The sequence below is a fragment of the Pyrus communis genome, chromosome 4 (assembly GCF_041283825.1).
Source record: "Pyrus communis isolate YQ-2024b chromosome 4, ASM4128382v1, whole genome shotgun sequence".
Lineage (NCBI taxonomy): Eukaryota > Viridiplantae > Streptophyta > Magnoliopsida > Rosales > Rosaceae > Pyrus > Pyrus communis.
In genome coordinates this window covers 5,355,682-5,379,748 of record NC_142568.1, presented here as the reverse complement: position 1 = coordinate 5,379,748, position 24,067 = coordinate 5,355,682, and the positions used below count along the sequence as shown (strand labels likewise).

The 24,067-nt window shown below is 38.6% G+C and overlaps 4 protein-coding genes across 6 annotated transcripts; 2 read left to right on the top strand and 2 right to left on the bottom strand.

The window, feature by feature from the left end:
* The first annotated feature begins 72 nt into the window (after positions 1-72).
* MSH4 (MUTS-like protein 4) lies at positions 73-9,696 on the top strand. 2 transcript variants are annotated; one of them, XM_068462694.2, is made up of 24 exons: positions 73-343; positions 998-1,201; positions 1,354-1,389; positions 1,484-1,596; positions 1,938-1,983; positions 2,244-2,290; positions 2,479-2,586; positions 2,724-2,799; positions 3,134-3,206; positions 3,304-3,449; positions 3,566-3,651; positions 4,569-4,708; positions 4,832-4,971; positions 5,057-5,107; positions 5,852-5,915; positions 6,707-6,850; positions 6,936-7,003; positions 7,149-7,207; positions 7,558-7,714; positions 7,838-7,890; positions 7,958-8,056; positions 8,694-8,808; positions 8,886-9,008; positions 9,228-9,696. In XM_068462694.2, exons 1-24 carry the CDS (start codon positions 278-280, stop codon positions 9,390-9,392), a joined length of 2,379 nt encoding a protein of 792 aa, XP_068318795.2. In that variant the 5' UTR covers positions 73-277; the 3' UTR covers positions 9,393-9,696. The 2 variants fall into 2 exon arrangements, with proteins under 2 accessions (XP_068318795.2, XP_088548523.1); XM_088692397.1 differs by having other exon boundaries at positions 210-343; positions 2,479-2,628.
* Positions 9,697-10,409: 713 nt separating this feature from the next.
* On the top strand, positions 10,410-11,450 carry LOC137722573 (3-isopropylmalate dehydratase small subunit 1). The gene has a single exon (XM_068461607.2). It carries the CDS (start codon positions 10,483-10,485, stop codon positions 11,248-11,250), a length of 768 nt encoding a protein of 255 aa, XP_068317708.2. The 5' UTR covers positions 10,410-10,482; the 3' UTR covers positions 11,251-11,450.
* A 1,074-nt stretch (positions 11,451-12,524) lies between these two features.
* On the bottom strand, positions 12,525-14,563 carry LOC137722957 (Ribosomal protein L23/L15e family protein). The gene is made up of 4 exons (XM_068462092.2): positions 14,429-14,563; positions 13,859-14,025; positions 13,036-13,233; positions 12,525-12,931 (listed from the first exon to the last, which is right to left on the bottom strand). The coding sequence occupies exons 1-4, from the start codon at positions 14,430-14,432 to the stop codon at positions 12,686-12,688; spliced, it is 615 nt and encodes a 204-aa protein (XP_068318193.1). The 5' UTR covers positions 14,433-14,563; the 3' UTR covers positions 12,525-12,685.
* A 1,811-nt stretch (positions 14,564-16,374) lies between these two features.
* LOC137722406 (DWNN domain, a CCHC-type zinc finger) lies at positions 16,375-23,727 on the bottom strand. 2 transcript variants are annotated; one of them, XM_088692396.1, is made up of 16 exons: positions 22,735-23,727; positions 22,156-22,252; positions 21,828-21,909; positions 21,557-21,723; positions 21,393-21,466; positions 21,201-21,272; positions 20,942-21,098; positions 20,708-20,856; positions 20,327-20,494; positions 19,945-20,244; positions 19,683-19,724; positions 19,299-19,545; positions 18,996-19,042; positions 18,836-18,959; positions 18,215-18,293; positions 16,375-17,425 (listed from the first exon to the last, which is right to left on the bottom strand). In XM_088692396.1, the coding sequence occupies exons 1-16, from the start codon at positions 22,898-22,900 to the stop codon at positions 16,640-16,642; spliced, it is 2,757 nt and encodes a 918-aa protein (XP_088548522.1). In that variant the 5' UTR covers positions 22,901-23,727; the 3' UTR covers positions 16,375-16,639. The 2 variants fall into 2 exon arrangements, with proteins under 2 accessions (XP_088548522.1, XP_068317497.2); XM_068461396.2 differs by having other exon boundaries at positions 18,836-19,042.
* Between the last annotated feature and the right edge of the window lie 340 nt (positions 23,728-24,067).

The window sequence follows — 24,067 nt, the reverse complement described above, 5'->3', positions numbered from 1 at the left end:
GAGTTTCGTGAATTTGTGGTATTGGAATATGTTGAAGAAGCTGAATTTGAAAAATGCACTGCAATTTGGCAGAAATGCGTTCCTTTGATCAAAACTATGAACGACACTTCGCAGAAACTGTGAGCGAGTGTCGTTTTTTACTTCACTCACTGCGCACGCGACACCTGTCCCGAGCAACAGTCGTGTATATGAGTAGCACCCTCGACCGGAACAGAAGCTGGCGGGCAATACGAACTCGTTGAAGCGAAAGAGAGGAGAGAGAGTGTGTAGGAAGAAAATGGAAGACGACGGAGGAGAGAGGTCGAGCATCGTCGTCGGTCTCATCGAGAACAGAGCCAAGGAGGTAAAACTCGCTCGCTCGCTCGCTCTTCCATCTCTCAATATTTCCCGCTCATTTTCTTCGATTTGTTTGTTTCCCGAGAAAACGCTGGAAAATGAAAGAGAATGGAGATTCAAAATTCAAAAAAAGTAGCATTTGTACTTGTGTTAATTGTCTGCTCCCTTTGAATTACTTGGTTACGAAACCGATTTCACAGCATTTTCCAACTTTTCGGATGAGTTCGAATTATCACGTTGCTAGCATTGTGTATGAATTGCATTATACATTCTTCAATTTGTAGGGGAAAATTGGTCCTTAAGTTTTCAATTTCAAGGTTATATTTTAGCTTACATGCAACAGTCTTGCGATGTCTGGTGAAATCAGGCTAAAGAGTATAGGAAAATTGTATTATAATTAGTTCATTACTCTAAATTTTTTGCAAATAAAGAGGAAAAAGAATCCTGTTGCTAAACCAAATATGGCCTATTGTTCTCACATATTTTCTTGATTTTTACTGGTTCGCGATATTGTAATTAAAATCGAAGAAGTTTCTTACTTTTGATTATGGTTCCTTCCAGCTGATTAGCTGAAGGTTATGCTAGAGCTGTATTAAAATTGTTTTGGTGCATAGAGATCAACGAATTCAGGATACGTAGCTGACACTAAATGTTGTGACAGGTTGGAGTGGCAGCTTTTGATTTAAGATTAGCTTCTCTGCATCTTTCTCAATATATTGAAACTAGCAGTTCATATCAGAATACGAAAACCTTGCTGCAATTCTATGATCCTATGGTGATTATTGTTTCACCGAACAAGCTGGCACCTGATGGTATGGTTGGAGTTTCAGAGTTGGTGGACAGATTTTATGCTACAGTCAAGAAGGTTGTGTTCCTTAATCATTAACATTGCTATCTATCTCTCCCTCTCTCTCTCTCTCACGCTTGTTTTTGGTGTACATGAATACTGGATGCCTATGAGGTTACCTCTCTTTTGATGACTTGTTTAATCCACTAAACAAGTGTGCTGTTCTGCAGGTTGTAATGGCCCGTGGTTGCTTCGACGACACTAAGGTTATGTTAGAGATTCCTTATCCTCTAATGTTTGCATCAAAATGGGTGTTCACTCTTGAAGCTCACAGCTTAGCGTGCCATTGTTGGGTTCCAGGGTGCCGTACTGATTAAAAATCTAGCAGCCAAGGAACCGTCAGCACTAGGATTGGATACTTATTACAAGCAGTATTACCTCTGCTTAGCTGCTGCTGCAGCTACAATTAAGTGGTACTTTCAGATCTTGAGCTTTCTAACATTATGGTGTTCCAAAGTTTAGGCATTTGTTTTTATTATGATGTAGGAAGTTCATCATATTCATATTTTGGCGTTTAAGAGTTTCTTTAAGCAATAATTCAAGGAACATTAGATATTTTAACATTTTTTCCCCTGATGCTATTCTAGCTCTATTTACTAGAAAGAGCGTGTCATGTCAAATGTGTTTTTTTTTCTTTCCCGTACCTTTTCAGTTGCCTTATGTTGAACTTGTTAGCAATGTGCACCTTTTATTGTTATAGAATCTGTTACCCTTACCTTTTCTGTTGGTAATGGATCAAGTGCCTGATGAACAGGATAGAAGCAGAGAAAGGAGTCATTGTCACAAACCACTCACTTGTGGTACGAGTTAATGCACGTTCTTTCGTGACCTGTAAAATAATATCAGAAGAAAGTTATCATTTGTATATCAATAATATCCCTCTATTAAAGAACATATAAATCAGCTATCTGCACGTAGAGCAGATCAATAACAATATATTTCTGTATTTTTATCTTCTCTTCCGGCTAAGAACTCCCATCAGTCTGCACTGCCATCCAACCCTGTTTTTGTCTTTGTGATGAATTAAACATTTACTTCATTGCACATATCCCTTCTCCAGGTCACTTTTAATGGATCATTTGCTCATATGAATATTGATGCGACTAGGTACTCTCCCTTCCCTTCTTTGAATTTATCTAGGGCTGAGCTCCGTTTTTATTCTTTAAACAGACGATTTTTTTTTGTGATATTAGGACATTTTTCTAAATTATTTCAGATAAATCTACAATGGGTCAACATATATTTTATTAGTAATCTCTTTGGTAATGACTTTTACAATTGAAATTTGTTTACAGTGTCCAAAACTTGGAAATCATTGAGCCACTTCATTCGACACTTTGGGGCACCAGCAACAAGAAAAGAAGTTTATTAAACATGTTTAAGACAACAAAAACGGTTGGAGGGTATGAGGGGCTGGTTCACTGTATTATTATCCAGGATTTCATGTATATTTTTTATAGCTACAATTCTCTGGTGGTAGATCTCTCCTTTCCAATTTCTTGTTTATATAAATCTAATGTGGAGCAATGTATGACTGCAGGTCCAGACTTCTTCGTACCAATCTTTTGCAGCCTTTAAAAGATATCAAAACTATAAATGCTCGTCTAGATTGCCTGGTCAGTGTTATTTGCACTCAACCATCTCTTGTGGATCTATGTATTATTTTATCCATTTAAGATACTTTTCAATTTGTTAACCTTTATTTCTCTATCTAATTTTAAGAAGAATGAAAAAGGATCATGTTATTTGAATTGCAAAGTTGGTTGGGCAGACTTTGTGTTTATTTTTTGGGCATGGTTATACATGAAAAAGCAAGAATACAATGATAATGTCTACTTTGTATCATCTGAAAATACATATAAAGTTCTGAATCTTGAAGCTCCTGTGATGGATATTGTATTTTGCAGCAATAGTTTTACGATCCTAAGTCTCCTTAATATTTGATTTTAGGATGAGCTCATGAGCAACGAACAGCTGTTCTTTGGACTAGCTCAGGTTCTGCGTAAATTTCCAAAAGAGAGTGGTAAGAGGGTAGAAGAAAGCAGAGAAAAGTTTTGCCTTAATACACTAAATCTATCTATTCATATCATGAACGAGTGGAGTTGTGTATGTTCATGCAGATAGGGTACTTTGTCACTTTTGCTTCAAGCCAAAGAAAATTACAAACAAAGTTGTGGGTGTTGATTGTGCTAGAAAAAGCCAAGTGTTGGTTTCGAGTATCATTCTTCTGAAAACTGCTCTAGATGCCTTGCCTTTACTCTCAAAGGTAAAAATTACTTTACACAAATGTCGATGTCAAGCATTATTTTCTTTCCAACACATAGACAAATTTTACAGTGCTCAAAACATGATCCAAAGTATCAATGTTTCGTAAAATCTCAGGTTCTTAAAGATGCAAAGTGTTTTCTTCTTGCAAATGTTTACCAGTCTGTATGTGAAAATGAGAAGTATGCTGCCATTAGAAAGAGGTTTGCTTCCAAGCTTCTATAGTCCTGGTGGATCATTTGTAAATTTGTTTCTTTGACATCCCTAACTCATTTGAATTTGGCACTGGAATATGTTGTTGAGAATGAGTCCCACATTGATGGGAGGAGGGATCTTGCATGAGCTTATAAGTAAGATGGGCTATTCCCCATATTGCCAATTGGTTTTATGGTGGAACCTCAACTTTCTTCATATCCAAATAGATCAAATTAAGTGGCCAAATTAGTCCAGGCATCCTCTGGGAAATGACCACAACCGAAATATATCCATTATGTTCTAAAACATTCACCTTTGTCCCCTCTTTTTGCAATATGAAAGTACATCAGTTCTACCCTTATAAAAAGTTCCTTCATAGTTCACCAAAAAAAAATCCTTAACTACAGTTACTAATTAAAACAAATTGCCTCCTTTTACAATCTTTTTCTTATTGTCTGATTTAACCTTTTCCTTGTACATAACAGGCATATTCCAATTCCAAATATGCTTTTTGTACCATGACTATGGTCTTGCGACTCTTGCCTACAACCCGAAACACTCCATGTTATAGAGGCATGCACTCAACCTCAGGTGTTAGTGTCCAACTTACCTGATCAAGTGGATCATACAGTTTAAGAGATTCAACCCCAAGCACTAAAGTAGTTATCATATTTCCTTTAAATTGGATAGGGATGGTCAAACCCAAGTGCTAGGGTCCAACTTCTGATGAAGTTAATGATAAATTCTGCATGGATTGCTACATAAAATAACTTTATTTGATTGCTAATCATATAAAGCGGAAGAATTCAACTACGAGTACTAAAGTAGTTATCATATTGCCATGAAAGTACATGTTTGAAGTTTCTTGCTTGTTGTGTGATTTATATACATTGTTTGGCAAATCAAGAAGCTGCATTTGTTTCAGGATTGGAGAGGTTATTGATGAGGATGTGCTTCATGCACGGGTTTCATTTGTAGCCCGCACACAGCAGTGTTTTGCTGTCAAAGCTGGAATCGATGGACTCTTGGATATTGCACGGAGATCATTTTGTGATACTAGTGAAGGTGTTTTCTTTTTACATATGCAATTAAAATTCTGTCCATTTCCCCTCATGTTATTTGTCTTTTGGTTTCTTATATTTGAGATAAAGTAATAAGGCCATTGTTTTGTCAATGTTGAATTAACAGCTATACATAATCTTGCTAACAAGTATCGTGAAGATTTCAAGTTGCCCAATTTGAAACTCCCGTTTAACAATAGGCAAGGGTTCTACTTTAGCATTCCACATAAGGACATTCAAGGGAAACTTCCTAGCCAGTTCATTCAGGTTTAGCCTTTAGGACAAGCTTTCTCTAAATTACTAACATCTCTTTACTAGTTATTTCTGAGTTCTATATGATGTTCTGACATAGGTATTGAAACATGGGAATAATATACACTGCTCAACCTTGGAGCTTGCTTCTGTGAGTACTATGACTCAATCTTTTAATCGAATTAAATTTAATTTACCCACTCTAAGTAATGATTGTTGTATTATTCAAGCCATCTTGTCCATTCAAAATATAACTGTCAACTTCCAAGGTTCTATCTGTACAGCCTTAATTGTCTGTGAACGTTGGCATTTCCTTGATTGGTTATAACTTACAACTTATAATGGTGCCTTTGCAACTATATTAAGTTCAATCTATGATCTTTGGAATGATATATTTTGCTTGAGTTTGCTAAGAACTTCAATTGTGGAGCGGATTGAACTCCCATCTTTAACTTTGATTAGAACATTAGGTTAAGCAGGTTCATAGAGACCATTTTCAAATACAACCTTGATTTTAGGAGGTGTAAATTAAGGGGATCATTTGTACTAGACCAACTCGTACAGAAATCTTAGATATAGGTTTAATCATCATGTAGGATGATGTTGGTGCCTTTATTTCTTAAATTTTTATGACATTTATGTGTTTTATCTCAAGCGTTTCTTTTTAACAAAAATCAGGGCCATCAACGTAAATAAGAGTAAACGAAACATCTCTCCTCTTTATGATTTTTGCAATATATTTGACTTGAGCCTTCTTTTTTTTCAGATGAATAAATTCAAGTTTCAATATAAATTGTGCATGTGTGTCTATGGTATTTTCAAGTGTCAATATCTTTATAACTTAAATGAATACTAAAATTTATATTTATGTTTCTCCATTTCATGAAATTTACAGCTAAACGTTAGAAATAAGTCTGCAGCTGCAGAATGCTACGTACGTACAGAAGTTTGCCTAGAAGGTTATGCTAAACATACATCTTTTGTATCATAAGCTTCTTTTGGTCTATTTCTGTATCATAAGCTTCAAGTGTTTGCTTTTGTTTACATTTCAGAATGGAGTGTCAGTAAATGAGTGAATCCTAATTAAACAAGTAACTTACTATTTTGAAGCAGTGCTTATTATTGGTTGAACAACACATGGGAGAACCTTCCTTTTCATCATGTTCAAGTTTCTTGATTTGGGAAGGAGAAGGTTAAATATTAGTGGCCAAGTGAATATCAGTTATCAGGTCCTGAAACCATCAGTGTCAATGGGCTTTATCTACTCAGAACATGAATATTTTCTTGTGATTGGACTCCGAAACAATTTCAGTGCATCATTTTATGGGATTGAACCATGAATTGAAGCTTATTAACGCTAACTTGATTCATCACAACCAACTTGTAAATGATGTTTTTCTCAGACAGGACAATTCTTCTTTTTCCGTTTTTTGTGTATGTGAAATGTAGCATGTTCTTTTTGGATTGTCCAAGTGGTAACATTCAATATTGTCTTACCGCTGTTATGTGGACCATTGAACATCTTGTATATGCATTGCTGATAATACTAGATTAGTGTGGTTATAGGAAATGCATGGATCTTGTTGAACTTTTTTATCTTATTGTTTTATCGGTTTTAATGCCTTCTATAAGCTTGAGTATTTGGTAAATGATTATGTTTAGACATATGTACTGACCTTTTGGTATCTAGCTTATATCTTCTTATATCTTATGCAAATATAGATTACTGATGTCTCTATATTATATGCAGAATTAGTAGATGCCATACGAGAGGATGTTTCTGCACTCACACTGCTGGCAGAGGTCTTATGCCTGTTGGATATGATTGTTAATTCATTTGCACATGCCATTTCCACAAAGCCTGCTGATCATTATACTAGACCCGAATTGACAGGCAAGTTGCTATCCTCTGGCATTAAAACTCATGACTTTGGATGTTCAATACAAGATATCCTTGATACTGTTACTTTTACATATAGATAATGGCCCAATGGCAATTGATGCTGGAAGACACCCTATCCTAGAGACTATACACAATGACTTTGTCGTACGTAACTCTTTATTTTATTTTTATAATTTGATTACTTGTACAAGATTAGACATCTAAACCTTTTGTTATACTTTCTCCTCATCGATATGCTTGAAATTCTGTCCACTAGAGCTATTTTTTCATCTGTCTTTTTTCCTTGCAGCCCAACAATATCTTTTTATCAGAGGCATCAAACATGGTGCTCATCATGGGCCCAAACATGTAAGAATTTCTGTTCAAGCATTACATTCAATATTATGTGTTGTCTGTATTTGTGACCATAAACTAATTCTTCTAATTATAACAAAGGCAAATTAGAGTACAATTGGAGGGAAAAAATTGCCAGCTTCATCCAGTTATTAGTTTAGAGAACAGGTTAAATAGTGAAGAAGAAAACCATGTTTTTACCAGCAAACAGTGAGAATATGCATGTGATAAGCTTTACAGGTTTGGACTGAAATGGAGATGGATGAGTGTACAAATACATATGATTTTTTTATTTTTTATTTTTGAAAAATGTGATCAATTAGGTTACTGTTTGCTCGAGTTTAACTGTAGGATATTTCTGTCAGGAGTGGAAAGAGCACTTATCTTCAACAAGTGTGTCTTATAGTTATTCTTGCTCAGATGGGTTGCTATGTACCTGCTCGCTTTGCAACTCTAAGGGTTGTTGATCGTATATTTACAAGGATGGGTGCAGTAGATAATCTTGAATCGAACTCTAGTACGGTAAATTTTCCAACTTCACTATCAGAAATATGGAGTCATGATATGTTTTAACTTTTAACAATGCAGCTTCTCTCTATTAAATATGGAATACTTAGAAACAAATCTTCTTGTTACCTGTAACAGTTCATGACAGAAATGAAAGAAACAGCTTTTATCATGCAAAATGTCTCCCAGAGGTAGTTAGTACACTACAAAAATTATTTAGCCTTTTGAATATGTAAATAATATCATTTTCGGACGCAGGAGTTTGGTTATCATGGATGAACTTGGGAGGGCCACATCTTCCTCTGATGGATTTGCAATTGCTTGGAGCTGCTGCGAACATTTATTATCACTGAAAGCGTAACCTCTTTTTCAATTACCATATACTAAGATTCCAGTTGGTTAGTAACATGAAAGCTTATGAGTTTTGAACATAGAAACGTTAGAATGTGTCCTTTTAACCATTGATATACAGAGTTTATACATCACATGAATTGAAGCGTAATGCTTCCAATCATGCTATCATTTAAAAATCTGCTCGCATAGTTTTGAACTTCTCAATCGTAAGATACTGCAGAAAAGAAGCAACTCAAATTATCTACATACTAGAATACATATATAACTAGTCTAGACAAATAGGCATACTACAACATATTTTTCAATACTTCAGAGGCGTAATGTAAAATTTGTTAGTGTCTTGCAAAATTCTGGAATTTTTAAGTGCTTGTGCTCTCTGTGACAGGCATTTAACCGGGATCTTTATATCATCATATAAGAGATTGAAGAAAAGAAAAATTATATGTTGGAGTTTCGCCATTACTAAAACCGTAAAGAAGTTAGACACAAAAATATTATTCTTTAGTTCTATCTAGTTATTTTGTTCCTGTTGTCACTATTCATTGTATGATTGCTTTGTTGACATTTTCAAGGTGAGCAAAGCCTATTGACCAAATTTTACTTGCAGTAGATCACTTACCTTCTTCTCAATCTTTCTCAGGTACACAATATTTGCTACTCATATGGAGAACCTATCTGAACTAGTAACCATCTACCCAAATGTGAAGATACTTCACTTCGACGTTGATATTAAAAATAATCGTTTAGAGTTCAAGGTGGTTTTTCCGTTATTCTTTCATTCGATGCATTTTATGCGAGTTTATTTTGCTGAAAGTCTTGTCTTTTCCCCTAGTTTCAACTGAAGGATGGGCCGAGACATGTTCCACACTATGGTCTTTTGTTGGCAGAAGTGGCAGGATTACCAAGCTCCGTGATGGAAACAGCCAGAAACATCACATCCAGGATGACAGAGAAGGTAATCTCTTTCTGAGTACCAATAACTTAAAGTTAATCCCAACTTAAATTTGGCTGACAAGTAGTAGGCATTGACATGGGTTTTAAACGCCATCCTGCCTTGATTTTGCCTTGTTTTTCACTGGATCTGGATTAGTTGAAAGAGTAACTTTAGTTTTCTGTACGGAAGTCCATTTCTCGTGAACCGTTGACTCAGCAAATTTGAAATTTCAATGTATAGGAAGTGAAGAGGATGGAAGTAAACTGCCTGCAATACCATCCAGTCCAGATGGCTTACCACGTTGCACAGCGGCTGATATGTTTGAAGTACTCGAGCCAAGATGAGGATTCGATCAGAGAAGCACTACATAATTTGAAAGAGAGCTACATTCATGGAATGCTGTAGACCGCAGAAACCCACATTACTGTAAATATACCGTGCCGAAAGAAGTTGTATTCAAAAATCCATGAACCTGCCGAGGGCTGAGGTTATATTCTTCCTCTTTTCTGTTATATGCTCGTAAGTTACTCTGGAGGTTTTTTTCACACTGTACTCGTAAGCTGCGGGTTCAACTAATATCCCACGAAGAAAGTGTTCTCGATGACTCAGATATTGATTTGTGTACATACACGCAATTTTGGAGCACGGTTATACTACCAAATGTATTCACAAATTGATATACAATTCAGGCCTTTCAGATCCTTCCTAACTTGTTTTCTTATTAGAAAGTGATTTTCACACCTCTTTTCTCCCATTACACCCATGACATTTGGATTGAATAATCTAAATATGTGTGACGAGTAGAAAAAAGGTGTTCAAAAACAAATATAAGATACCTTTTGCACAATTTTATTTATTTTTATTTCTTGATTTTCCCAATTCATAGGTTAAGAATCAATGGTAAAATAAGTGCACAGTAATCACATTCCAATGAATAAAAAGTAAGTTCTTGAACACTCCATTGTTAAATGATACGATTATTAATTCGTTAAATTGAAGTCCTCTAGTTAGATTCGTCAATCCAGATCGTCAATTACTCCTATCATTAAAAAAAATCCTAGTTAAGGATCAAATTCCAACTTTTTTCTATTTGGCCTTGTGAAATACACAAGAAGACATGAAGGCAGGAATGCGAGTTCAAAAAGAATGGAGTTCAGCAGTACTACGATCTGGTGATAATCTTCTTCACTTGAAAGTTAGAGGTATTAAGTTTGAATCTTGGGAATGGCGAATTCAATACCAAATTATATTGCCGATTGTGTGGCTTAGCCGAACTTCTCATCTTCTTAGTGTAAAAATATCGATGTATTAAAAAAAAGTGAGGAGTTCAACTCCAAATTTGCCTTTTCCCCACATAAGACGACAACATCTTTAGTGTCGTTCAGCCACCTTTCACTACTTAAATACTCCAATCCCTACTTATAAGTTCGAACACGCATAACCGCTTCATTTCCTTGTCTTCTTCCTCTGTTTTGAGCAATCCTCCAACCCCACAATGGCCGGCGCCGCCTCTCTCGCCCTCTCTCCAAACCCTAGCTTCACCACCACCACCTCCTCCCACAAATCCTCTCTCTCTACCCCCAACTTTCTCAAATTCCCTACCCTATCCCCCACCCCCATCAAACCCCTAACCCATGCCCCACAAACCCAAACCCAAACCCCAATCTCACGCGCCACCTTCTCCACACGCGCAGCCGCCTCCACGACTCCATCCACCACATTCCACGGTCTCTGCTACGTCGTGGGCGACAACATCGACACCGACCAGATCATCCCCGCCGAGTACCTAACCCTGGTCCCCTCCAACCCCTCCGAGTACGAGAAGCTCGGGTCCTACGCGCTCTGCGGCCTCCCCGCCTCATACTCCACGCGCTTCGTGGACCCGGGAGAGACCAAGTCCAAGTACTCGATCGTAATCGGGGGCGCCAACTTCGGGTGCGGGTCGTCGCGGGAGCACGCGCCGGTGGCGCTGGGAGCGGCGGGAGTGGCGGCGGTGGTGGCGGAGTCGTACGCTCGGATATTTTTCAGGAACTCGGTGGCGACGGGGGAGGTGTACCCGCTGGAATCGGAGGGTAGGGTTTGCGAGGAGTGCAAGACGGGGGATGTGGTGAGCATTGAGTTGAGCGAGAGCCGTCTGATCAATCACACGACGGGGAAGGAGTACACGTTGAAGCCGATTGGGGACGCGGGCCCTGTTATTAGAGCTGGCGGGATCTTTGCTTATGCTAGGGAGACTGGGATGATTCCTACTTTGAGTGTTTGACTCTGGTTTAGGGTTTTGATTTGTAATTTGGGTTTTGTTTTTGTGATTTTGTATGGTGATTAAGCTTAATGCTGGCTTGGCTGCCGTATTAAGAATTTAGTAGTTACCGGGCGGTTTAATAACCATTTCATTTTCAGTCATCGGTTTCGGTTTTTATAAATAAAATGGTTAGCGAATGGCCGCCAAACAAGTTCAAAGTATTACTCATAAAATCATGTTCCAAAGTATCAGCGGTTTGTTCAATCTCAGGCTCTTAGGTTCTTAAATTGTTTGCAAACGTCAGGTAGGCGTCATCGGCGACGGGGCGCTATATGTTCTTAAATTCTTCCGTCTCCCTATATTTGCTTGTTGAAAATAAAACAAGTAAATAACCAAACCACCAAACTCAGCACATCCATAACTACCACATACGCATAGGTCAAGCTTCCCCGTGATCGTACTATCTTGCAATTGTCCTGTAACCATCCGAACAAGAGCCATCAACTCGGATCAAGGCCGTGCTTCGAATGCACAATGCAAGCTAAGCTGGAAAGCTTGTGCAGCCAAGCTTGTGATCGCAGGTTAACTCTGGGACAAACGTCTGTGTCACGGTCGAATTTGGAGGAAACCACCATCCCGGTTCTTTTCTTTTGGTTTAGATTTGGGCATTTTTGGTTGTGTAAATCTCAGAAGCTGGTGCAGCTAGGTGTTTCAAAATTTGGCTAGTTTGAAACGAACAAGATTCTGACACTAATTGCTGGATAAGTTGATCAATCTAGAATACAAGGCATCGTACCTCTGAATTTGAAGCATTTACATGGAACGAGTTCACCGACACTACCGTCCTCCTGATCCTCTATACACCTATGATGAAAAACTCAGACATCATTGTGTTATTTGAACAGGACAGGACGCCATGGTAACGGTGAACCCAATTCATGTAAATTGTACTCATAAATCCGAATCTGTTGCACCAAGAAAAAAGATTCTGAACCAGAACTCTAATGCCAGTCTAGATTGGAATGCTAAACTATCAACACGATGGGTGCTCTAACATAACTGGACTCATCCAATTTCAAACCATGTTTGTGTTTTCGTATCCTCCCTTCGGGTTCAAGAACAAAATAATAGAAAACAAAGCTTGTACTGTAAAGTCGGCGAAAATCTTGACAGGAATTTTCTTTTAACTCGTTTGACCAAGCTTTCACTGAATGAAGCATGGTAGATATCACAAGATGTGAAAACATTACCAAAACAATGACTACCTTAAAAAATATCAAAAGAATCAGGAAGAGTAAAAAAAGGTAATACGTCCCAAAAGACTTTCAAATAAGACCGTAAATCATTCAAATAAAACACGATTTAAGTTTTCATCTGCCAAAATTTCAAATCCATAACAGACTCTTCCTGAAAGTACGCAGAAATAACGCCACAACATAAGGTAACACAACTGAAATCAACGGTAACGGCGGAGTGAAAGGGTGGTATTTCTCTTCCATGTTGCCCTGCGAGAAGGTCGGTTCTTGTGGTACAGATGACCCTTTCCGCGCAGACCCCTGTATTTCTTTCCAGCAGAAGTAAGACCACGAAGCTCTCTGTGCTTGTGAACAGGGTTGCAGAGCCAGTTGATTCTTGGGTCGTTCCTGATGGCATTGTGAGCAACATCAACCATGATGACCTCAAAGTACTTGTAGGTCGAATCCTGCATCCAAATATTGCACACAAAAAATTGTAAGCAAGACTTCGGAAAATCAAACTAACAAGCCCAAATCCAACCAACTCAAAAGTTGAAAGTGAGTCACAAACCTCATTGAGCCAGTATGAATTGAGAACCCTGAGGCCTCCCAACTTGCGCCCAGCACGCTCCTCAGCAACAGACCTCTTGCTACGCTGGAACTTGAGTTGTGTCACACCCTGGTTTGTGGGCTTTCCATATACAATACCCTTGGAAACAGGCCTCTTGCGCCCACCACGCCTCACACGGACACGGTAAACAACGTAACCCTGAAACAAATTTTACAAGAAACATCAGTTAAATCACCAAATTACTTCAAACATGACTGGGGACCAGCAAACGACGGGAGCATTCAAACAGATAACAAATTAGATGTTTATAAATTAAAACACAAGAAAAAAAATCCAGGACACCAACTAGAATAGTTCACTATAAAATTGAGGCAAAAGCAAGAACTATAAATAGGACTCGCTCGGTAGAAGATCGATTATTTGATTTAGTATAGCCAGTCTCAGGAAGCATTTGATGATTATAAAAAAGGCATTTATAGGCACAATGGTTAGGCATCAAAGTGCTGCTTAACCAGTGCATACTCTGGATTAGATTAACTGATGCACAACATAAGCAAAGCAATGTATTAGAGACAGTATGCATGCTCACCAAAACATTGACACGAATCAATCAATCGTGTCCGTTCATCATATGTCAATTTTCGTTAGGTACTATTTATATTCAATTTTAAATTTTAAATGATTTATGACCGCATGATGAATGAACATGATTGATTGGATCCCCACAAAGAGGATCCGGCAAGGGTCCTTGTTCCGGATAAGACAGTAATCCTATCACATACCATCATAATCATTAATTTATGGTTCATGAAATTATCAGTACCTGCTTGGCCTTGTAACCCAAACGACGCGCCTTATCAGGGCGTGTGGGTCTTGTGACTCGGACAATCGAAGGATGTTGGCGATACTCCCAGCAGCGGACCCTCTGGAGGAACCTCATCACATCAGACTGCTTCTTCCTCCATATCTCGGATACGTACTTGTAAGCCCCTACAATGTCCCCAAAACAAAACAAAACATGTTATACAACTGAATTTTATGGAAATCATTTAACCCAATACCATCATGCAATCAAAATTAAACCAATCAGAGAAGCAGTTTTAAAACCTTGAAATGTAGTGTATTTCATAGAATTTTTTTACACAATTCATGAAACCCAACATTATTTATGTACAAAATCAAACTTAAACAAATAAGAAAAAACCAATTAAACCACGGAAATGCGATCTATTTCCTAGAAAAAAAAAATGCAGGTTAACAAGAGAAAGATGAACTTGTCAGCTAAGCATCAAGCAAAAACCAAACCCAGTTAACAATAACTTTATACAGTTAATCAATCATGAATCTAGAGAGAGCGAGAGAGAGAGAGAGAGAGAGAGAGAGAGAGGAGTACCCATGGCCGGATCAGAAATGAGCTGCGACGCACAGGGTTGGGCAGTCGGGGCTAGGGTTTTCAAAGCACAGAGTGAGGTTGGTGGCGAAAACTGGACGTTATATAGTGCTCGAAAGGATCAGGGATTTCGAATCTGGGCCGTCCATTGTTTCTTAGAAACCCTAAAATGTCTTCAGAAATACGACGTGTCGTATATTTCTAAACTACATCACGTTTCTCGGCTTTTAACGGGATTTTAGTTTAATGTGGCCGAGTAAATTGAAATGCCCTAATCAAGAGCTTTCCTTTAAACCTACTTCAACCCTTAGAGTAAAATTTAAATTTTAGATTTTAAATTTACCTAAACTTACTACAACTCTTGCTGCAAATATGAATTAAAACTCAAAACTTAATTATGGGTCAAATTTAGCTCATGATTTCTGCCTAGGTTAGTGGGGCTGACCCCCCCCGTATATGTATATATTTTTTTTAGTTTTATATTTATAAATTCATTAAATCTAACGGTTAAGATCTAATTTGATGAAATTTAATAGTATAAAAAAAAATCTAACGGTCCGAATTTAAATCCAATAGCTAAAGTAAATTAAAAAAAAAAATCTTTTATGTGTTTTATATTCTTTTATAGTGTTTCACGAGTTTCATAGTGTCGGTTAGTGATTTTTCAATATTTGTTGGAATCTAAATATTTGTAGGTTAACATGTTCATAAAATTAAATTAGGATAGTCTACATAATTTTTTTCTTTTAAAAAAGTTACTTTAAGAAAAAAATTAGCCTAAATTTATTTTTTAATAATCTGGGGCTAAAATTTTAACCCATAAGGGTTGGAACAAAAAAAGATGTTTCTGGGTTAAAACCTACATTTTCGGGGCTAAAAAATTTAGGTTTTAACCCAATGGTTTGAGATGGTCTTATGATCTATCAAAACTGGCCCTAAATCCCATTGTTTTGTGTTGTTACACTATGTTTGGATGAGAAAAATAAATTTGAAATTTGGATAAAAGTCAGAATTTGTAAATTGACATGCACCAAATCCCTTGTTTTAATTCATAAACATAGAAATTTAGAATTTTCGAGTGAAAAAAAAACTTGGAATTTGGGACCTCCAATTCTCAAGTTTAAAGTCCATGTAAATAGATGTCATTCCTAATTTCTATGATTAAGAGCTTAAAAATAACAAATTTCGTATTCATTCCATTGTTCTTTTAGGTTAACCAAACAAAAAATTAACTCTAGAAAATAAAATATCGTCAATTCAATTTCCGTCATTTTAAACTTCCTTAGTAATCTTAAATTTCTTCATTCAAATAGTGTTAAGAAAAATAACAATTTCATAACATAAACTTAAACAACACATCTAAGACATGGACAAAGATATCCAAAACACCAAGCACAAAAAGGTAACAAAACAAACGCATCTACAAAGGCAAACCGAGAGTGAAAACTGCACAAACGATAATGTTACAGGCACCACCAAAATTATTCCTCAAATGTTATTTCGAAACTTGACGTTACTAGTTATTAAAAAGAAAAAAAAAGAAAAAAAAAAAAGAGGTTTGAAGGCTCATAATTGAATAAATGAAATGCTGAAGTGCACTCATTGAATGTGTTTGTAAGATTTAGATTTTTAAGATTTCATCTCATTATGGTTTGAATCGATATCATTTATAGTTACTTGAAGTTTAGGTAGGGCTAGACATGGTTCGATCAAGCTAATTATTTGATTGGAATAATCAGCTTGATCACCAAGCCCAAATTATTTGATGTTTAGGGTCATTGATTAGGAGGGAGTGGGAGGCTTCATTTCTAAACCAAGAAGCTAAACATTTTTTTATGCTTGATAAAATATTAGGTTTCTCTAGCTTTGAATGTTAAACAAACACATCAATTAGTGGCAAAAATTAAAACATTCTCAGTAAATAAAATATTAATACTCAATAGGAATCATGATCTTGAAAGAGACTCCTTATTCATATTTGTAATTTTAGGGTTTTAAGATACGCAAAAAACATGCGACACGAAATTTCAGGCATAAACCAAAACAAAACCCAAAAACATTCATTGGGCCCCCGCAACACCTCCGACTGGGCTTCTTTACATATACAGTACTAAACCCAGCCACTCAAAAGGCCCAAAACCCAAAACATAGAGTGAGGGGGAGGAACGATGTCGTTCTGGATAAAACCAATACGGGCATTTCCCTAAAACCTATCTACCTCTGCCTGCGTTCCCGATCCTTGCCGCCTCTCGAGTGCCTGGAGGGCTCTTCCTGCTCCGCTGCCTTCGGCGGCGACTCCTCGTACCTCGACGGCTTCCTCTTGAAGTGCCGATCGTCGTCGCTCGACTCATACTCCATGGAAGCAGCTCTGACCATAGTCTTTCTGCTTCCAGCTCCGCTGCTCGCAGCCTTGGCCGCCGTAGACGACGACTTATACTCCTCGTAGAACCCATTCGCCAAGGACGACGACGACTCCTTGTGATGGTGATGCGCCGACCTGTTATCCTCCTCCGCCGGAGAAGGAGCGGCGGCAGAAGCAGTGGAGGAAGAAGAGGCCTTCCGCTTCTTGCTCACTTCTCCCTCAGGAAAGCTTATGCGAGAGAACACGCTTGCCTTGTGCTTCCGCTCCGCCGCCGCTTCTGCCGCAGCTAATGCTATAGAGGAGGTAGATTTCGCCGATGTTGTCGTTAGACCGGAAGGCTTTCCCAACGACGACTCAGAACGGTGGCGTTTATGGCGGGGATGACCATCCTCGTGGTCGTGGTCGTGGTCGTGGTCGTGGTCCCTCTCGCGTTCTCGATCTCGGTCGCGCTCGCGTTCTCTGTCGTGGTGGTGGTGCTGCTGCTGCTGCTCGGAGTTTCTCTTTGGAGGACGCGGAGGCGGCTGTGGCTCCAGGTCACGTGGGTCACGTGAGGGTCTTCGTTCTGGAGACGGCCTCTCGCGTCTGTGACTGCGGTGATGATTAGTATAATCTGGGCTTGGTGATCGGGCCATTGACTTCTGCACCAACAACAAATAAGTCAAAGAAACTTTCCATGCCAGCAAAAATTACCATGACAAAATTATTGACTTTTCACTGTCACTCAAATGGTGCCCATTTACTATCTTTTCCTTTTATTTTTCAAAATCAGGTTCCGGTGTGCTCGCAAACATTTTTCTTTTAATATTTCAGGTCCATCAAATTCTATGACAAGATTAAAATTAGGATGATTTGATTATTTTTTTTTTTCAGTTTTCAAACAAGGGAGCATTTAATATAACAAGTTTCGGTGGAGGGGAAAGAGGTGTTTTTGGAGCCCCCAGCAAGCCAGTGCGGGATCCCATCACTTAATTTTTCCAAGAATTTTCAACCAACAATTTCCAGAAGCAATTTTGTACTCGGAATAAATTGGGTAGTAATGGGATCCAGCCCAAAATTGACCTCAACTCCTGCCTAGTTTAGCCATTTATCCAACGGTTTAAGTCACCGCGACAAAGGCCAAACTAGGATATCTTCTCTCCAATGGAGCATGAATTACCAAGAGAATAAATACGATATAATTTAAAACTAAAAACCAAACAAGAATAATAAAGTCAAAGTGATAGGAAAACGGGACTAATACTGTTTGATCCTAGCTGCTGCTGCTGCTGCTGCAGCAGTGCAATCTCTCTAGGCGTTATTTGGCCAAGTTGGCTTTCTATTGCCAACTTGGTGTTGCCTTGCAAAAATGCTGATAAATACCATAAGCAGCTGCTGCAGCATACAAACAAGGATAACAAGATAGGGAAATTGGCACAATAGAGACGTACAGATTTTGGTTTCATTGGAGGAACATCGCCGCCGCCACTGCTCACTTCCCTTCCATACTCCCCATCTTTGGACAACTCCCTGCCGTCAAAAACAGAACAATGAAAATAATTTAATATTCAACCAGGCTAAAATAGTCTAAACAAATAGTTGCGGCATTAGGGGACATAACATGTCTCAACAAGCAATATCGTTATTAGACTATAATGATGCAATGCCCATATATGTAAAAGATAAATTCCAGACACAAGCGCAAACAGCTAACTCATAACGCCAATTCTTAAGGATTTATCTATCAAATGTCTCTCTTGCAACAAGGAAAATAAATAAGCATTATACTTTTTTTATTCCAGTACAGGGAGAAACAACACGTGTTACTAAGCTTGCATCAGTGTATTATCGACTCTTATTATCAACAACCAACATGCCAAATAGGAATTTCACAATTCAATTAAGTCACTGATATCACAAACCATTAAGACTTCACATACAGTGTCCAAAATTTACAATGACTACAAAGGAGGCGAAACACTTTGGTAGACCATCTCACAGAGTATGGCCATCTATCTAATATATGTGTAAGTTATCACAAATCCAACAAGAAATAATGAGTTCAATCTTACCTTTGACCCCGTCTTTCATTTTCACGCTTCCTTCTCAAATCAGCTTTCCGAGCCTCAAATTCTTCTCTGCTCATGATGGGGGGTCCATGCATGCCATTCATCCCATGCATGCCATTCATCCCATGCATGCCATTCATCCCATTCATCCCATTCATCCCATTCATCCCATTCATCCCATTCATGCCCATACCAAAGTCCGCAAGATCCCTGTATGAAGTTCAAAATTTAAAACGAAATAAGGCTTTAGGATCGAAAGGAAGGAAAAAAAATTACTAAATTGCAACTTGAAACCATATAATGATACGCTTAGGGCTATGGTACCACCTACAAACCTACAGGGTCGTGTAATGGTTCAAAGGAAAATAACGTTAACTTGCATACCTAATTTGAATAACAGTATTCATAACACAAACCCACCAACATCACACCCATTCACTAAGAAATTCATGAGTCGAATGCATACCTCTGAGGCGGAACCATGGGAATCATATAGCCTTGAGAACCAAATGGGTCCTGTGGACCAAGACCCCCAAATGGCATGTCCATCGGACCATAACCCATATACGGCATCGGACCACCATATGGTGTCATATATCCTTCCATGCCCATGCTAGGTTGCATGCCATTCCAGTATGGATTATAAGCAGCAGGGCCCATAGGCATCATATAGTTTTCAGCTGCAAGATCTTGAGGGTTTCTCCATTGCATGTCTGCGTAGGATGTAATCATGTTATATACATATTAAAGCACAAGGATTAGAGTATATCAATCAAATATATAATTTACTGCAGAGAACTTGAACAGAGACATCTATGTTTACAAAAACAAAATAAGAGAAAAGGCATACCATTCGCTGGCACTCTAATTTTCTTCTTTTTCCTTTTCTTTCCTGTAGCGAATATACAATCAAAACCCAATAAGAGATCACTACAAATTTCTTTTCAATTTTCAAGGAAAAAATAATTTTACTCAACACATCTATCCTACTAATACATGTCAAAGAAAACAAAAGATAACACAGAACTTGATACGCTCCATGAAAAAAGTTCTAAAATAGAATAGTAGGCCAACAGAATCAAAAAACAATAATACCCAGACCAATACATTACCTGCCTCCCCAGAAGCCATCCTTTGCTGCACTTCTTCCTCAACCAGTGGAGCACTCCCTTGTGATGCCGGTTCCTTCACACTCATTGACTCATGTGTGGCTTCAGACACATCAACTACTTTCGTAGTTCTCACTCTGTCTAAAATCTGCTGCTGGGGAAGAACAGGCTTTATCTCATCTTCAGTTTCCTGGATCTTTGGAGGTTCTTCATTCAAAGGTAAATGTTTTTCTTCTCCTTTTGATGCAGCAGATACAGTGGGGGAAGGAATCTTGGGTTGTGGACAGGGAGCAGACTCCATATCTAAATATTACAAATCATGATGTAATAACAACAATGTTCAAGTCTAAACAGAAATAGAAGGCACGTCCCTGAAAAAACAAACCTTGAACATGGAATGTACTCCCAGCATTGTCAGCACTACTGTTACCACCAGATTCCAAGATGCGATTGATTGTATCTCTGAGTGTCTTATTTGGCAGTAGATCGTCTGCCAGTGTATTTGTAGCCCCACAGACACACACTGACCTGGACATAATGTAGTTCCGGATACCTGATTAACATATGATCCAGTGTAAGCACAAAGAAAGTTGAGATGATAGACAATACGGGTATGAGAGTTCAGGATACACAGTTAAGTAATAAGATGTCGAAGGGGCTCGTGACCCAGATGAGGGTAAACCAAAAATATCACAAGAGAGAAAAATTGAATTTCTTCCCTTAGATGTTGCAAAATTTAGACAATTAAATTTACATCATAACTTACACTTATCACAAAAGCTTTTAAAGCAGCACTTGCTCGTTAGCACAGCATCTTTCATCACTTCTTTGCACAATGGGCAGTGTAGCTCAGGCGGTAGATCACCAACAGAACGTGTAGATGGTAAACCTTCAATCTCTTTCTCAAAAGCAGCCCTGTTTCCATATCAAATATAAAAAGTTCTTTTATGAAAAAACTGGAAACTAAGCCTATAAAATATACAAAATCAAATTAGCTTACTCGTTCGGCCTCAATACAGCTTTATCACCACTTGGCAATTTATATGAGCCATCTGGGTTTGCCATCAGCATGGACTTAGGAATTCCAGTGGGTGGCTTAACTCTTTTAATGTCGAAATTTGGATCACCATTCGTAGGGCAGTGCTGAATATAATGCCCTGGACACACATACAAATGTCAAATATTAGAACATTCCTCATCTAAGCACTTATCACAAAACATCCATTATCTTCCAAAAAGGAGAAGGAAAATGATCATACCAGGCACCTTACACCTATGACAAATATATCCGTGTGGAGGTGTTTTCCTCTCAAAACCCCCTCCTCCGCGACCTCAATTAAAGAAAATAGATATCAGTTTCAGTATGTAAAATTGATAGAGAAAGAGACACAGATTCGATGAGCATTGATATGTACTGTAAAACAAAAATAATGTAATCTAAAGAGACTCACCAATACCACGTCCATTCATCATTCTTCCACCCCTGCCAAAACCTCTACCAGGACCAAAGCCATCGGGACCTTGGCTGCAAAAACACAAAGATCATCCAACATTAGTGACCAGAAACCTATCATTATCATATCGCAGTGCACTAATAAAACTGAAAGCATCATACTGTTGCCATTCCAAGGCTGAAGTGTCAATCAAAGCCTTAATCTTGCTATCTTCATCAGCTTTATCAGTTGGCTGCGCATCCGGAGCCTGATAGCTTGTCTGCACAGCCAGCACTTCAGGAATTTCATACAAATCATCCCCATAATCATCCCAATCTGGATCACCAGGCTGCAAAGCCATAACAAACACAAGATCAACAAAAGGTATGGCACCAAGCAAAGCACAACCACACCACTTAAAACCAAAGAGGACTAGCGGATATTAAAACTTACATATTTCGTGGCAGATGATTCAGCTGCCAGAAAGCTAGTCCTTTCTGGTTCAGTGTCCTCCACCTTATCTTCTACCTTTCGCCTGCAACAAAAGAAATAAAAATTGCCTAACTAAACAAACCCTTGAAATCTGCCCTAAGGGTCATAAGAAACACAATTACCCTATCGAAGTACATGGCACTAATGCCAACGAAGATACAATAACAGGGACTACCATGTCACAGATTAATTAAACACAAGAACAAAGTAATACTGACAACTCAAAATTGATCATGGATTTTGCGACAACATAACTAAAGACGAGAAGTTAAAGGATCCGAGATAGTACTCTGAATCAGTAACAATGGGCATCGGAGGCCTTCCAGGTACACGGCGTATCAAAACTGATGTATTTTTTGGAATCAACATCCCTTCATCAAGATACTCTGAAATTACAAAACACAGAACATGAAGACTATAAAACATTGCAACGATATTAATCCATGAAAGCAAGGATAAAAGCTACCAAAATGTGATTCCCCACATCATAATAGTTCCTAGAAAGCTCTGGTCAGATTAACCATTCCTAAAGAACCCAGATTTCAACCTCACACAGCCCGTCCCCACTCAGGTCGAGTCAATTCAACATAGAGAATGTGGTGGTTAAAATTCTCTTTCAATGACAAAAGTAAACCACCATACACAATCACTATCTTGAATTTCAAGGCACACTGTGGCAACTAGAGAACCCAATTTAATTAAATCAAGAAAAACCCTAAAACAAAATTTTAGAAATCCCCAAAACCACAGACGACGATCCTACCACTCGACTCTGACACACAAAAACTCTCGTATCACCTGTGAGGACTCATATCTGTGATTAATTAGAACATGTTCAGAAGGGAATAATAACTAAATCAGAACCAACCTTCATTGGTCTGGGCATTGGTGACGACGAGGTCGTAATCAGTACCCCGCCCTAAGTGCTTGGATTCATATATTTTTTCTTTCAAAATACCAACTGCGATGAACGGGCCGTCCATAGGAATAGAATCATAGTCTTTTGCACTCTTAAATTTATAATACACCGCCATGGTAAATTTTTTTTTCTTTTTCCTTCCAAAATATGAAATATGTATAACACCACAAACAAGAACAAAAAAATAATCGAAGGCCAAAAAAATTATACGGCCTTATATTCAACTCCAAGAAAAAAAGCTGCTATATTCAAACAGTACAAAAAATTCAAGCTCTTTTTTTTCTTCGATTATTCTATTGAGATGGAACAACCAAACCACCGCAAGGGGGGAGACAGAGTGACAGCTCTTCCAAAGCTTCTTCGCCGCCGTCAACAGCACCAATCTCCGCTCTTTTGGTTCGATTCGAATCCTTCAGAAACCGATCGTCGAACAGATGGCGATGCTCGGAATTAAATAAGGTTTCTACACCCTCCCTCCGCCGCCGATCCAATCCTCCTCCGCCGATCGCCGCAATCGGAATCGAATTTCACAGATCTCCGTGAAATCAGAAAAAGCCCTCTGCCTACGCTTATCGATACGAAGCGTTCGCACCGATCCTCAACGAAGAGTCTGAGAGAATCAGAAAACCCTAGGTTGAAGAATCGATATCGGTTGAATTAATTTGCCGATTGATTGATTGATTGACCGGATCGTCGCTTCGAAATCGCCGATTGACTGGGTTGCACGAACTCCGAGAAAGCTTCCGTCACGCCAAAATCGAGAAAATCAGAATCCGTCAGAGAGAATCCCCGTGCAATTTGTGAAAGCAGCAACGATTTACAAGCCCTAGGGCGAGTTTTATAGGTCGATAATCATGACGAACCGCCAGGCTGCTAGGGTTTGCTTTTGGGAAGTTTCAGAGCGCCCCCAGAGAGAGAGAGAGCGAGAGAGCGAGATAGAGCAGTTGTGAGGGGGGTTGGGTTTTGTTATGTTCTGTCTCTCCTTTTCCGTTGCGGATAATCCTTGTGGGGTCCAGCCCATCTACGGCTCACGAAAATTTAAACCGTTTTCATTTTTTACACCATGGTTTCATACGGCCATGTTATATAATATCTGGACCGCTGACAGCTATTGATCCATGTTAAAAAGGAGTTTTAGAAAATCCTGACCGTTAGAAAATCCTATACTTGTGCCCAAAGAAAAACCAATTTACGAAAAAGCCCTTTCCTTTTCCGCAGAGGAGTGAAGTAGCAACTAGCTACTGGGAGAGTGAGGTTGCTTGCGTTACACGAATCGAATTAC